The sequence below is a fragment of the Triturus cristatus genome, chromosome 3_2, assembly GCF_964204655.1.
Source record: "Triturus cristatus chromosome 3_2, aTriCri1.1, whole genome shotgun sequence".
NCBI lineage: Eukaryota > Metazoa > Chordata > Amphibia > Caudata > Salamandridae > Triturus > Triturus cristatus.
Genome location: NC_140584.1, coordinates 368,081,214 through 368,093,999, shown reverse-complemented (window position 1 = coordinate 368,093,999; position 12,786 = coordinate 368,081,214). Strand labels below are relative to the sequence as shown.

At 40.6% G+C, this 12,786-nt stretch overlaps 1 protein-coding gene across 4 annotated transcripts in view; it reads right to left on the bottom strand.

Annotated features, from left to right (window-relative positions):
• Positions 1–12,786, bottom strand: part of INPP5B (inositol polyphosphate-5-phosphatase B) — a 957,269-nt gene that overhangs the window by 126,807 nt on the left and 817,676 nt on the right. For all 4 annotated transcript variants that reach the window (XM_085647875.1, XM_085647876.1, XM_085647878.1 and 1 more), the window contains one exon: positions 7,751–7,835. In XM_085647875.1, the coding sequence (XP_085504001.1) occupies positions 7,751–7,835 (85 nt within the window). The remainder of the gene's footprint in view (positions 1–7,750; positions 7,836–12,786) is intronic.

Sequence of the window (12,786 nt, the reverse complement as noted above, 5' to 3'; positions counted from 1 at the left end):
TGGACATAATTGTTCGATTAATTGATAGTAAGGGATCTTCGGATTGTTTTTTCCTGAGTAAGATGGTTCAGGAAGCTGGATCACAGCTTCCTGTTTATATAACACATCAAAACGTCCCAAAAACAAACGAAATACAAGACGCTACAGGTGTTTAATAGTAGACTCCAGAAATGTTTCTCTTTAAATGCTCAGTCCTCAGGATATGAATATCTTCGGCTTATAGAATGTAAAAGTTTGGGCCTCCATATTCAGAATAGTCATGTAAAATTCTGGGAAACAAAGGGATTTAAGGAATTAGGCCACTTCTTAATTGGAGGGAGATGTATTAATTGGGAGGAGGTTCAAGCTAGATGTGGAAATCAGAGTAGGGTCCTTTTTTAAGCTACCTCCAGAATAGACTATTATTAAACAAACAGTTGGGAGAGGGTTGCTGGTTGCACGTCTGTTTTATATGCACAAGGTTCAGCCAGTTCTTGGAGAAAATTTGTCTTGAACTTAGCCGTGCTCTCTTGAGTAGGATAGAACCCGAGCCTGAGTTAGCACTTTTCGATTTATTAAAACAGAATCAAACCCAGTTACTAACTAGAGGGGGGGAGGGTGGGGGGGGGGGGCGGGAATGTTTTTATCAATTTCTTCCTTGGTGGCACGTTCGCTGATCCTCCAGAACTGGAAAACAACCAAAGTACCAACCTTTTTAGAATGGTTTACAAAAATGAGATAAAAAAATACGAAGAAGCTTACGCGAAAAGGGTGGGAGCTACTAAAAGATTTCTCAATATGGAAGTATTTGGGTCAGATGGAAAAAGATCTCCAAGGGTAAATTAACCCAGCTGACTCCATAGCAATTTATATAAGCACATCTGCACTTTGGTAAATGACTGGATAGAAGATAAGTTAATGTAATAGACAAATGTATTGTAAAATATATATCGACAAGTTAGAGGAGAGGAAGTTTGGAAAAATCGGCACTTTAGCACTTGTACTTTAATATCTCAGTAATAGTTTTTGATAATGTAAAAATGTCTGTTGTGAGTATTTTCTAATGGAAATGATTGTACAAGTATGAATCTGGCTATCTGTATCAGTATTCCATCTTAATATTCCTTTTATGTTGTATGTTGGTACTCTGCTCAAAAAAGAAAAAAGGAAAAAAAAGGAGTCTTCTAAAAAGCGCTAGGATAGAAACAAAACAAAACTAAAGCTAAAACACGGACTGGATCTCCACAACCAGAGTCTTCAGAAAAACATTACAATTTACATAAGCATGATCAAATTAAACCGCCTTATAGGTATCAGTATTCTGAAACACATCCTTCTCATTCCTTGCAGGACTCTACAGAGAAGTGGTCAGAGAGAGGGGAACGAGGTGATCGCATACTGGAGGAATATGTGAAACCAAAAACAGAATCACAGCGCTGCTTTGATGTTAGCAAAAAAAAGGAAGAAAAACTTCCACAACAAAAAGGAAATTTAAAAAGAAATAAATGGATGGAATTTCCTCTAAATCTACCACAAATCTCAGAACTCTTCTTTCGAACATGAAGTGGGCAAGAACTCTTCTCGACTGTGCAGCAGAGGTCACAATAGTTCACCAGACTACTCAGGAGTTTCTGATAGTGAGACCAACTGATGAATATGTGCAAGTTGAAACTCCAGATCAGTGGCTTAGCCCTCCTGATAGACTTTATGATTTGTACATACAAATTGAGGGTGACACACCGCATACTAATAAATTTATATTCTAAAAGGGCATAACAATGATTCTAAATGTACATGTCATCTATCCCAAAAGTTTATCAAAGGGGATACAAACACCAAAATGCTTGGGAGATTCCATGTTACACAATACCTATCTGTTGGCTATTAAAACATAGAAGTAACAATCTACCCTGATATGCCTGTTACCATATGCTTTTTACAATCAATATGTCAGGCCTCCAGCCTTTATTGAAAATGTTTGTTATAAGCAATGAAGGATAAACCCTTTCTCATTTATTTGCCACCATTATCAATTCAGACCTACTGTGTTGGTTCATAAGCCTTCCTTCAAGTGAACCATCAGGTATACTTTTAATTAAATTACAAATGTGTACAAAATACAGTTGTCAAAACAATACAAAATCCCTACTTTAGAGGCTAAAAAGCATAACCATAGCACAAATTGTCTAGCCCTATGGTTTGTTCAGGTAGGTCAACAGCTCCAAAACCCTTGCATACTACAAAAATCTGCAAGAATCGATGTAACAAAATGCATGCCTGGAGATTTTAGCACAGTGTAATAAAAGTTGCTTGGCTTGAACAAATACTTTCACAATAAGTAAGTAATGCCTACTTACTGCGTCATAACTTTTTAAAATTATAAACAGATCCTACCTGAGAGATCTGACATAAATTTTTCAAGTGAACTGACAAGACCTCTACTCTTTACTAATGGTCTGACACTAGCTGGCAACTATCAGGCATACATTTATTTATTTACAAATATGTACAAAAATACAAATACAGTAGGCAAAACAATATGCATCCCCTCCCTATAAGGCCTAATAAGAATCATCACAGTGAAAGTCTACTCCCAGGGTTTGTGAGATTGAGTGACCAAACCCATAACACTTGCCTAAAATGGTAATCTGTGAGATTACAGGTAACCAAATAACTTTCTTCGGCCTGCAACATAACGTCACAACAATCTATTGTTAGTGGCCTACTGGCCTTAACATAGGCTTTTCACAATAAATAAGCCAGGCCTACTGACATTGTAGTAACATTTCCTAATAAACAGGCCACACCTATGGCACTGGGCATAACATTTCCCTGCACACCAATCAGGCTTATAGCTGATATCATTGGCTTGTCATGATAACTAATTCAGGCCAACTGTACTGAGCATAAGCTTTCCTACAAGGCAACTATCAGGAATACAGTCATACAATTGCAAATGTATACAAAATTACAGTTGGCAAACTAGTATCGACCCTAACAGGGTTTAACAGGGATTTTCACAGTACAAATCTTCTATACTCATGGTTTTGCAGAGGGAGTAACCAACACCAAAACCCTTTCCTATTAGGGTAATTTAGGAGATTTCATGTAACAAAACAACTATCTGTAGGGTTTAATTCAGAGTAATAACAATCCATCATAATTGCCTATTGACTTTAACATGTGGATTTCACAATCAATATGGTAGGCCTACTGCCTTTATCGTAACTTTTTGTAATAAACAACCAGGGATATAGCCTTCATCATTGGCTTGTCACCGTAAACAATTTAAGACCATTGTACTGACAGTAAGCTTTCCACAAGGCAATCGTCCAGAATAGAGTCATATAATTACAAATAGCACAGCAAAATACTATCTTACAAAGAGAGCCTAATAAGGATTTCTGTACTACATATTATCTATCCCTCCTGTTTGTTCGAGTAGATCACCAACACAAAAACCCTTGCCTACTACAGTAATCTGTTAAATTCCATGCAACAGAGTACCTGCTTACAGGCTTTAGCACAGTATAATAACAGTCCATCCTTAAAAGCGCATCATCTTTAAAGCGTGCTTTTTATAATAAGTAGGTCAGGCTTATTGGCTTGGTCATAACATTTCATAAAAAGGGATAAAGTACCCTCTGCCATACAATATTAGTTTATTACAAGTCACTGATGAGTTCCATAACCACAGAGAGGAACGAGGATGAAGGCGGAGTTCCTTTATAAGGTTATAGAACTCTGCGGTGACTTGCAATATCATTATCATGTACGCCGGGGGTACTTTATCTCATATAATACATGGTCACACCGTCACCTTTCCCACAAAGCACTTAAAACCTTGGTGTGTAGCTCTTTCATATGAATGAGAGAGCATGCTTTCAAACATGAAGAATAAAAATAAAACCTCTAACGCAATATTAAACACATCAAAAACCTGTTAGATATTTGTTGCAAGCATCTATTAGAAGCAGTTCAATACTGGTCAGTTTTTTGACAATATAAGCTAGAAAAATAGAGCAGAAGAAAGAAAAACAATGTTCCGTTTTCCTTGCTTTAAACAGCTGCTTCAATTATGTTCCTTGATCTGACATGATCTGCCTTTCACCTCGGCTGCTGACTCTGACAGCAGTCATTGCGACATCAGAATTCGACTGTAATGGCTTATATTAGTCGAGTTCTGACGTCTTTTCTTTATAAAGGGCAACTGGGTGCGTTGCAAGTTGCCGATTATAAAGACATTAGAGACGGGCATTTATACAAGGATTACAGAATTCCATGTATTATAAACAGATCAAACATATGAAATCTGGCAGTCTTTTACCAATGAATTAATGAAGCCTTTATTCTTTAAAATTGTCTGTACACTTTACCCAACACCGGCCTATTCAAGTGCATATAAACTGGCAACCATCACGCATAAAGTTATAGAATTACAAATATGCAGAAAAATACAGTTTGCAAAACAATATACAACCCATCCACAGAGCCTAACAAGAATCATCAGTGATAGCAAAATAAGTGCAGTTTACACTGGTCTTTCTTTCTTTCATGCACCAACCGCTCTTCTCTACAACACAATGACCCAAGACTTTAAGGCGACAGGGGTCAACACACAGTGAGAAATGTGCACGCTAGTGAGCATGCACTAGGTCAAACCAATTGTATTTGAAATGCAATTGAGGGACTATTCATGAACCAACGTTTACGAGCGGTTCAAGAACCTAACAGTCCATAATATACATAAAATATAATCTTTAAAGTCCACATAGCAACTTTTTTGTAATGCAAATCTTTCAAAAATTCATCAACAGATTTACAACAGACGTAAAGAAGGACCTATTCGGAGTACTTCCGTTGAGCAGTTTTTGTGTAGCTGAAATCAATAACTCCTATGGAAAATTTTACACAGAGAACTTGAGCTGGACAGATTATCTATATGGTAATCTTATACAGATTAATCAAGCAGAGCCAAAATTAGTAGAAAAAACAAAAAGCGTACTACAGGGCTGCTTAACTACGGCTAAACAGAGTTGCTATTGCATATTCTAATACACAGTTGGCACTAAAAGTCAATGTAAATGCGACCATTATTTTTCTGTCTTAATGGGACCACTTATGTTCTTAAAGAGTGGCAGTTGTCGGGGGGGAGGTGCTCGCTCAACCAGACACTCAGATTCAGTGCAGCACTTGCACTTAAGTGGCACCAAATTAGGTTCAGGATTGCCTTGTTGAAAATGTTGTTTTGTTTCTTAGAAATGAACATGCCACAATATTTTTAGTGTGGCAGACATCCCGAAATAGGTTGTGGAGGTAAAAAGGTCGGTGCCCACAACTATGTAATCAGCTGCCACCAAATGTATGTCGTTTCACATACCCTGGAGATAAGCAACTCAGTGACAAATCATGTATAGCACCTGCCAGCCTACCCAGGGAGTGAGTCTGCAGGGCAGACATGGTACATGAGAATTTGTGAAATCAGGAACAGAGCAGCACAGTGCGACTGTGCTAGGGACTTTCGACTTTGAAGGCGACGTTTCCTTTGTAGATCTCCATAGCCTCTAGAGAAAGAGCACACTAGAAATTGTACCAAGTAATGTACTCAGTCTACCGAAGAAAAAGAGGAGCTGTCGTTTATTGGGTTCACAGGAAATACATCGCTTAGTTGCAAGGGTACGCACTTCATCGTTTTGTCGCACATGGTTTATTAACATCACAACAGCTTGGACAATTTTTTAAGGAAATAATACTACACTGAAATGGAGTTTTTATCTACAGTACCTCAGGTGCCTGTTTCACACTGCTTGGTGATGCCTCAGATGTCTTCTAATGCTAGAAGGGTAAGCAATTCCGAAAAATGTGCACCCACAACTCCAATATACAGTATTTTTGGATGACCCAGAAAAAAATGTTACATCAAGAACCTAAACGCAGAAAAGGAAAACATATCAACCAAATATGCAATCTGAAAGCTGTCCTTAATAGAATTGAAACTTACCTTCCCCAAGGCTAGGCAAATGTTTATTCTATGTCAGGACCAGAGGAGAGGATTATGCTTTTCTTTCTTCGCTTTAATCACCAAATTCATCATCTGTAGCTTGAGTGTACATTTTCAATATATGCCATAAACATGGCCACAATGTTACATCTTTTGACACCGAGTGCTTCACTGGACAAGAGAAGACAATGCTTGGGAGTGTTCACTTCTTGTCAAGCTATGATCATAGTGACCACCAGTAACATTTCATTGATGATATACATCAGTACACTCAGTCCAAAGGTAGCCTTGATACAAGTACAAATGTAATCAAACTCTTTAACCCTCATTGCAAGTTTGCTGGATTTAGGTTTGGGGTTAACTGGGGATCAGCAATTACAATATTTGCCCTGGAATAGGGAATATCTATTTGGTCCTGGGAATATAGGGTCCTTTAACACCGTTTTCTCCAATTCTGGGGACAAATCTGCGGACATTCTTCACCAGCTCAGAGCTGGTGAGGGAAGTCAGCAAGAGGGCTGGATGGGAGGCACAGTTGAAGGTGTATGGAAAAGGGGGTCAAAGTAGGACAGGTTTATGGTAGGCATGGGAAAGCATTATCTACTCACTGCATGGGGCAAGCGAATGACGGGTTGTGCTCCTTGCCACATACCCTACTACTGTTCCAGCAGTAGTTTCACCAGGTTCAGATCAGCACAAGATGAAACTTGGTAAGGTGTCTCTGGACCCAGAATTATGAGATATAGAGATACCAGGCTACTTGCATTGACTGGAGCATTACCCCATCTGAAATTATTTAACACTATGCGTGGGGTAAAGCAACACATAGCGAATGTCTTAGTACCTATAATATTTTTAAAAACACTATTCTAGAACAATCTGTAAACACATGGAATAGCACCCTCCATATTTGTACAAACTATGCAATTGTTCCTAATTCCAGTATTAGTAATAGGCACGGGGTGCTTGTCCTGTGCCCTAATGAATATAGTGCATTTGTGCACAAACATGTAGGTCACGGGCATGCAGTGGAGCACAGACTAAACAGCTTATTTCCCAAGCAAGCATACAAAAACTCAGCACTAGACAATATATTATGCCATGAGCTTGAACATCAGGGAATTTCACCTATGTTTTTAGAAAGGATGGACACAGAGTCACCTTAAAAGCGTACCCTAGCTTAAGTTGAACTTGGCGGAATTTAGAGGCCCCAATAGGCCCCACAGTCACAAGTATTTCATAAGGAATTGGTAGTCCCATAATGTAAAGCAAGATGATAATTAAAGAGAGGGTCGTGACAGTGCCTGGAGTGGTAAAAGGTATCACAAAGTCGGCTTGTTTCACACCAAAGTGCACTTACGTGCACAACTTAAAAAGGAGTCAAACGTGTAGTTCCCCGGCAACTTTTAATTTGAAGACTTTTATGCACCATACCCCTAAGTGTACTTACTTGGGGGTGGGCTCGTCTGACTTCCAAACAGCAAAATCCAGTCTGGTTTTCGGAATCACCAACCAAGGACAAATAATGACTAAAATTTAAAGTTCCCTAATAAATACTGCTTGTGGAGATCTTGAAAACTTGACTGGATAAAAATATTCAGTCACTCAACAAGCCAAGTTAAAATTTTCCAAGGAAGTATTAGTTCAGGGCCAGCCTCTACAGAGAACATGTTTCCAGAAATAATCTGGCCCATTTTGCAATGCCAATAAAATTACCAAAATTACGTTTTTGCCAATTTAGCGATGTGACATAAAGCTACAGAAGGATACGTAGAGTGTCGAGCATTCCTGTATCCAGACATTCTCTAATTTCTTCGAACTCTGGTCTCAAACCTGGCTGCTGAAACAGATCTGCCTGTAATTAAAAAGAGAACAAAAATCAATGTTGGACCAATAACATCATTAAAAATCTAAGGCTATGGCAAGTACATCAAAGCAGTGCTCAAAGGAGTCATCTCTGTCCAACCAGAAAGGTTTATGATCATACATTGCTTATTGATATTTGGATATAAAAGAGGCTCAAATGGGTGCCTTCATCAAAGAACGGGACCATTCAGGAGTAAACTTATGCAACACTTAAGGTGTTATCTTGATTTGCTTATCTAGTTAAAAACATCGGAATTCCCACCACGGAAAGACAAAGAACCATGGGTCAAACAAGCACTGGCAAAGCCACAATTGTCGCCTATACGAGAGCTGCTGGCTTTGAAATGTGTTTTAGCCATGTTGTACACTAGTGTTCAGCATGGCTAAAAGTTAGTGGCAGGCATAGAGTAGTGCAGATTGGAGTTTAATTGAGTGGAGTAAAATGTATTGGAGTAGAGTAGAGAGGAGTAGAGTGTATCTGAGAAGAGTGTTGTAAAGTGGAGCAGAGTAGTAGAGTGTTGTGGAGTGGCATAGAGTGGAGTTGCAAAGAGTGGAGTTGGGCGGAATGTCAAGGAGTAGAGTAGAATGGTATAGTGTGTCGTGGGGTGGCCTTCAGTGTGTGGTGTGGAGTGGAGTGGGTTGGGGTAGAGTGGGGTGGCGTGGAGTAGAATGGAATGGAGTAGAGTGAAGTGAAGTGGCGTAAAGTGGTGTCGACTGTTATAGAGTGGAGTAGAGTTGTAGAGTGGAGTCGCATAGAGTGTTGTGGGATGGAGTGGAGTGTTGTAGAGTGTCGTAGAATAGAGTGGTGTAGAGTTGAGTAGGATGTTGTGGATGGAGTGGCATAGAGTCCAGTGTAAAGGAGTAGAGTGTCGAGAAGTGTCAGAGTGGAGTGGTATAGAATGAAGTGGCATAGAGTGGAGTACAGTGGCATGGCATAAAGTAGAGTGTCAGTGTGCAGTAGACTGCTGTGGAGTGTAGTGGAAAGTCGTGATGTGGCAGAACAGAGTAGAGTGGAGTAGCATGAAGTGGTGTAGAGTGGTGTGGAGTGGTGTAGAGTGCCATGGGGTGGTGTAAAGAGGACTAGTGTAGATTGCTGTACAGTGGAATAAGTGAAGTAGAATGCTGGGGTGCAGAGTGGCTTTGAGTGGAGTAAAGTGTTGTGGAGTGGAGTACAGCATCGTAAAATGGAGTGGCCTAAAGTGTCGTAAAGTGGAGTGTTGTAGAGGGCTGTGGTGTGGAGTGTAGTAGAGTGTGGTGGTGTAAAGTGGAGTATGCTTGGTGTAGTAGCTCAGTGCCAATACAGACAACACTTTTTCAATTGACATTACCATTACATTTGCACAGACTGATAAAACTATAAAGCGCACAAATGACAATGTGTGGAAATCGGCAACACCTAGTGTAATGATTTGTTTTGATCATAATAAAATTTTGTTTCCACACTTATGAATGACAAAAAATGTGGTTAATTTGTGCTTTCCAAATTCTGATATATTCGGAAATATTTGTACAGTTCATTTACTAGCATTTAAATGCGGTTGTGTGTTAGATAACACACTACAGCCTTTCATTTCAACCCCCTGCACCCAGCAAGACGGTCATATAAATCCTCTCACTTTGCAGTCAGATAAAGAAAAGTAAACACCAACCTCCCTCGGAAGAACGTCAAACATTTGACCTCAGTCTCTGAACACACAAAAAAAGTGACAAAATAAAAACAAAATGTAAAGTCTTGTTTATGGCTCAATCACTTCTGAACTCCAGCAAGCTTATTTTGGGAGTGGTTTAATTCCCCCATTTCCCTACTTCCAGCACCTATGGCATGGCAGTAAAACTGAGGAAGAGTATTGTTTCATTAATGCTATCATTAAAGAGCACTGAACAAAATAAACAAGCTTGTAGACAGAAAGTTGTTCCTTACAGGCATGCAAGATTGATAAAGGAAGGAGACAGGAAACATTTGTAGGCAATATATAGGAAATATAGCACGTTTACTGCTTTCTGAACTAGCATACAAGGGAGATAACTCAAAACACATGTACTCTTGTGGAGTGCATCACGAATTAGAAAAAAAAGTGTTCCTGGAAAGTGAGCACTCATGGAAGAATACAAGGAGCTAGTCAGATAGGTGGGAAACAGGCTATGCTCCACACCAGGGACAAAGACATACTAGACAACCTAAAAAAAGAAATCCAGCCAATAAAGAGCAAGCAAATGTGAGTTACAAAACAGAAATCCTATGGTGAGCATTGAGTGGAATGCATTCTTAGTTAAGCTTTCAGCATGTTTCCAATATGTCTTTATAGCCTGACACTTGGGCTGTCTGGTAGGCTTTGACCTAAAAAGGAATTTGTTTCCCACTCAAGTCCCTGCACTTGGAATGTGATTTCCACCTTCTTGCCCTGTAAGATCGAGACTGCATTTCATGTACAAGTCAGTCACAAAAGCTTTATTCAGTTAAATAAAAAAACAATTAAAGAAGACTTATAAAATGCATTAAAAATATATATACAGTAAAAAACAACTAAATACAAAACCTTTATAAAAATAAGTGTAGTACAAATAATGATAAAAATAGCAAAAGATAATCAGTTGACTGGGTGCTTTCTCCTAATTCTATAGGCACACGCCAAGGAGCTTGCAACACTAAAGCAAACAGGGCTAATCAACATTTGCAGGTACACCATGACCGGTCTGACATAAGTAAAAAACTGCTCTTTTAACAAAGGCAAGATCTATCATTGACATAAAGCTCTAAAATGGTCACAGAACATAATAAAATGCCTTGTATCTTGAGGGGAGAGGTTATCACAAGAACAGGGTCCAATTTCATCCACCTTGTGTGTCCCCCTGCGGTACCACCAATGACCACTGTAAAAGACTTAACCTGAATCATGTAGCAAAAATCGATGATGGGAAGATGTAACCGAGACCAAGTAAGGCTCCACAGATGGACACGTTTTTAATATAATATAAAACTGTACTGTGAGTTTGGGGAGTTCAAATGCCTCTCTTTCTGAATACTTATACTGAAGAAAATGCTTTTACCCAAATCAGGTCTCTTTTAATGATAGTGTTTGGTTTCTCAAATAGCTTGGGACGTCCGTATTTACCCATTACCACCTTGATATATTTGAGCCATGGGATGTCTAGAGCCCCATCAATAGAAAGGCAGTCCTTTACCACTGTCTGATAAGGACTAAATCCTGACTGCTCCATATCCTAACCCATCTAAGCAAGGGCACAAGTGCTAAGTGATCAGCAATACACCACAAACCCAGCGCTTCATGTGTAATGTAAGAAGGTATGAACTGCGGGATGGATAATGTACAAGTCACGTAAGCATGATTAACAAGCATGATCAAGGAAGAGTAAGGTGCATGTATGATGAGCACATATGAAGAGCACTATATCACGTGCTAAGAATATGCAGGACACCAACATCTGAGGACTAGTTGGGAAGGGAGTATGAGATCATCACTTTCGATGTCCACACGGCAGACAGGTGCTACCAGGACCCAAACGTGGTGGTTGAAGTTGTATATCACTTGTGTGCTGTGGCCCATCCTATTATGGCTCTGCAAACTTGACCAAGTAACCCTTCCTGCACTTGAATATCAGTGTAGTGAAGTCAAGCAGTCAAGGGCTTTGCAGGGAGATAGTGTTGGTGGCAAGAGCTTAGAACTCAATAATTAGCCAACAGACACAACAACGTACCAGCCCAGGGCTCATCTTTCAGTTGAAAGAAATAACTTCAATATCACAGCATAATGTAAATACGGCAGTGCAATAAATGAATTCAGACACAAGATTTTGATTCAGTTTGCAATCTTCTGTGAGGTAGATCACAAAAGGTACAGGAGGAAAGAAATGAGTGATGCCCTTAAGAAACATATTTACTATCAGGGACATGAGAAGAGAAGGCTGGTCAGGCAGCCGAAGAAAGGCCGAAATGGCAGAGAGATAGCCTTTCAGAGTGCCCAGAGAAGAGCCCTGCTGGGCCAAGGAAAGAAGGAATAGGAGAACCTCAGAAAGGGGGGCAGAAAGGAGATCTACAGCCTTTGCTGCACACCATGCCACAAATGTGTTGCACCTACAGGCGTATATTGTTTTAGTGGAGGGACGCCTGGCTGCCAAGATTACATTACAGACTTCGGGAGGAAGGTCGAAAGCTGTCAACTGTTGCCGCTCAATCTCCACGCAAGGAGGTGGAAGCTGGACAGGTTCAGGTGGAGGACCCTCCCCTGCTGCTGCGACATAAGATCCTCCTGAAGAGGCAGTCGGATCGGAGGATCGATGGCCATGTGTAAGAGCTCCGGATACCAGATTCTCTGTGTACAGTCCGGAGCCACAAGAATGGCTTGGGCCCGGTCGTGCTTGATCTTCTTCAGCACTCTAGGCAGAAGTGGTACAGGCGAAAAGGCGTATAAAAGACCACAACTCCACTCATGCCGAAAAGCGTCGCCGAGGGAGTGCTGTCTTGGAAATTCCAAAGCACAGAACTGCTGACATTGAGCGTACTCTTCGGTGGCGAACAGATCTAACCAAGGCTCTTCCCACTGTCAAAAGAGACCTTGCACCACCTCTGAGTGAATACCCCATTCATGATCCATCACACATCTGCGGCTGAGTTAGTCTGCCCTGGCGTTCAGAGAACCTACCAGGTGTTGAACCACCAGGGACATGCCCTGATGTTCCAGCCATGCCCAGAGGTGAAGGGCCTCTTGACATTGGGTCCACGACCCCACCCCGTCCAGTTTGTTGCAGTACCACATGGCGGTGGTGTTGTCCGTGAGCACCTGCACTACTCTTCCTTGGACCAAAGGAAGGAATGCTTTCAGAGCAAGACGGATCACCCATAGCTCCAGAAGGTTGATGTGGAGCTGGGACACTTTGCTGGAGACCAGAGGCCTCTGATCTCCGCGTCTCCCATGTGGCTG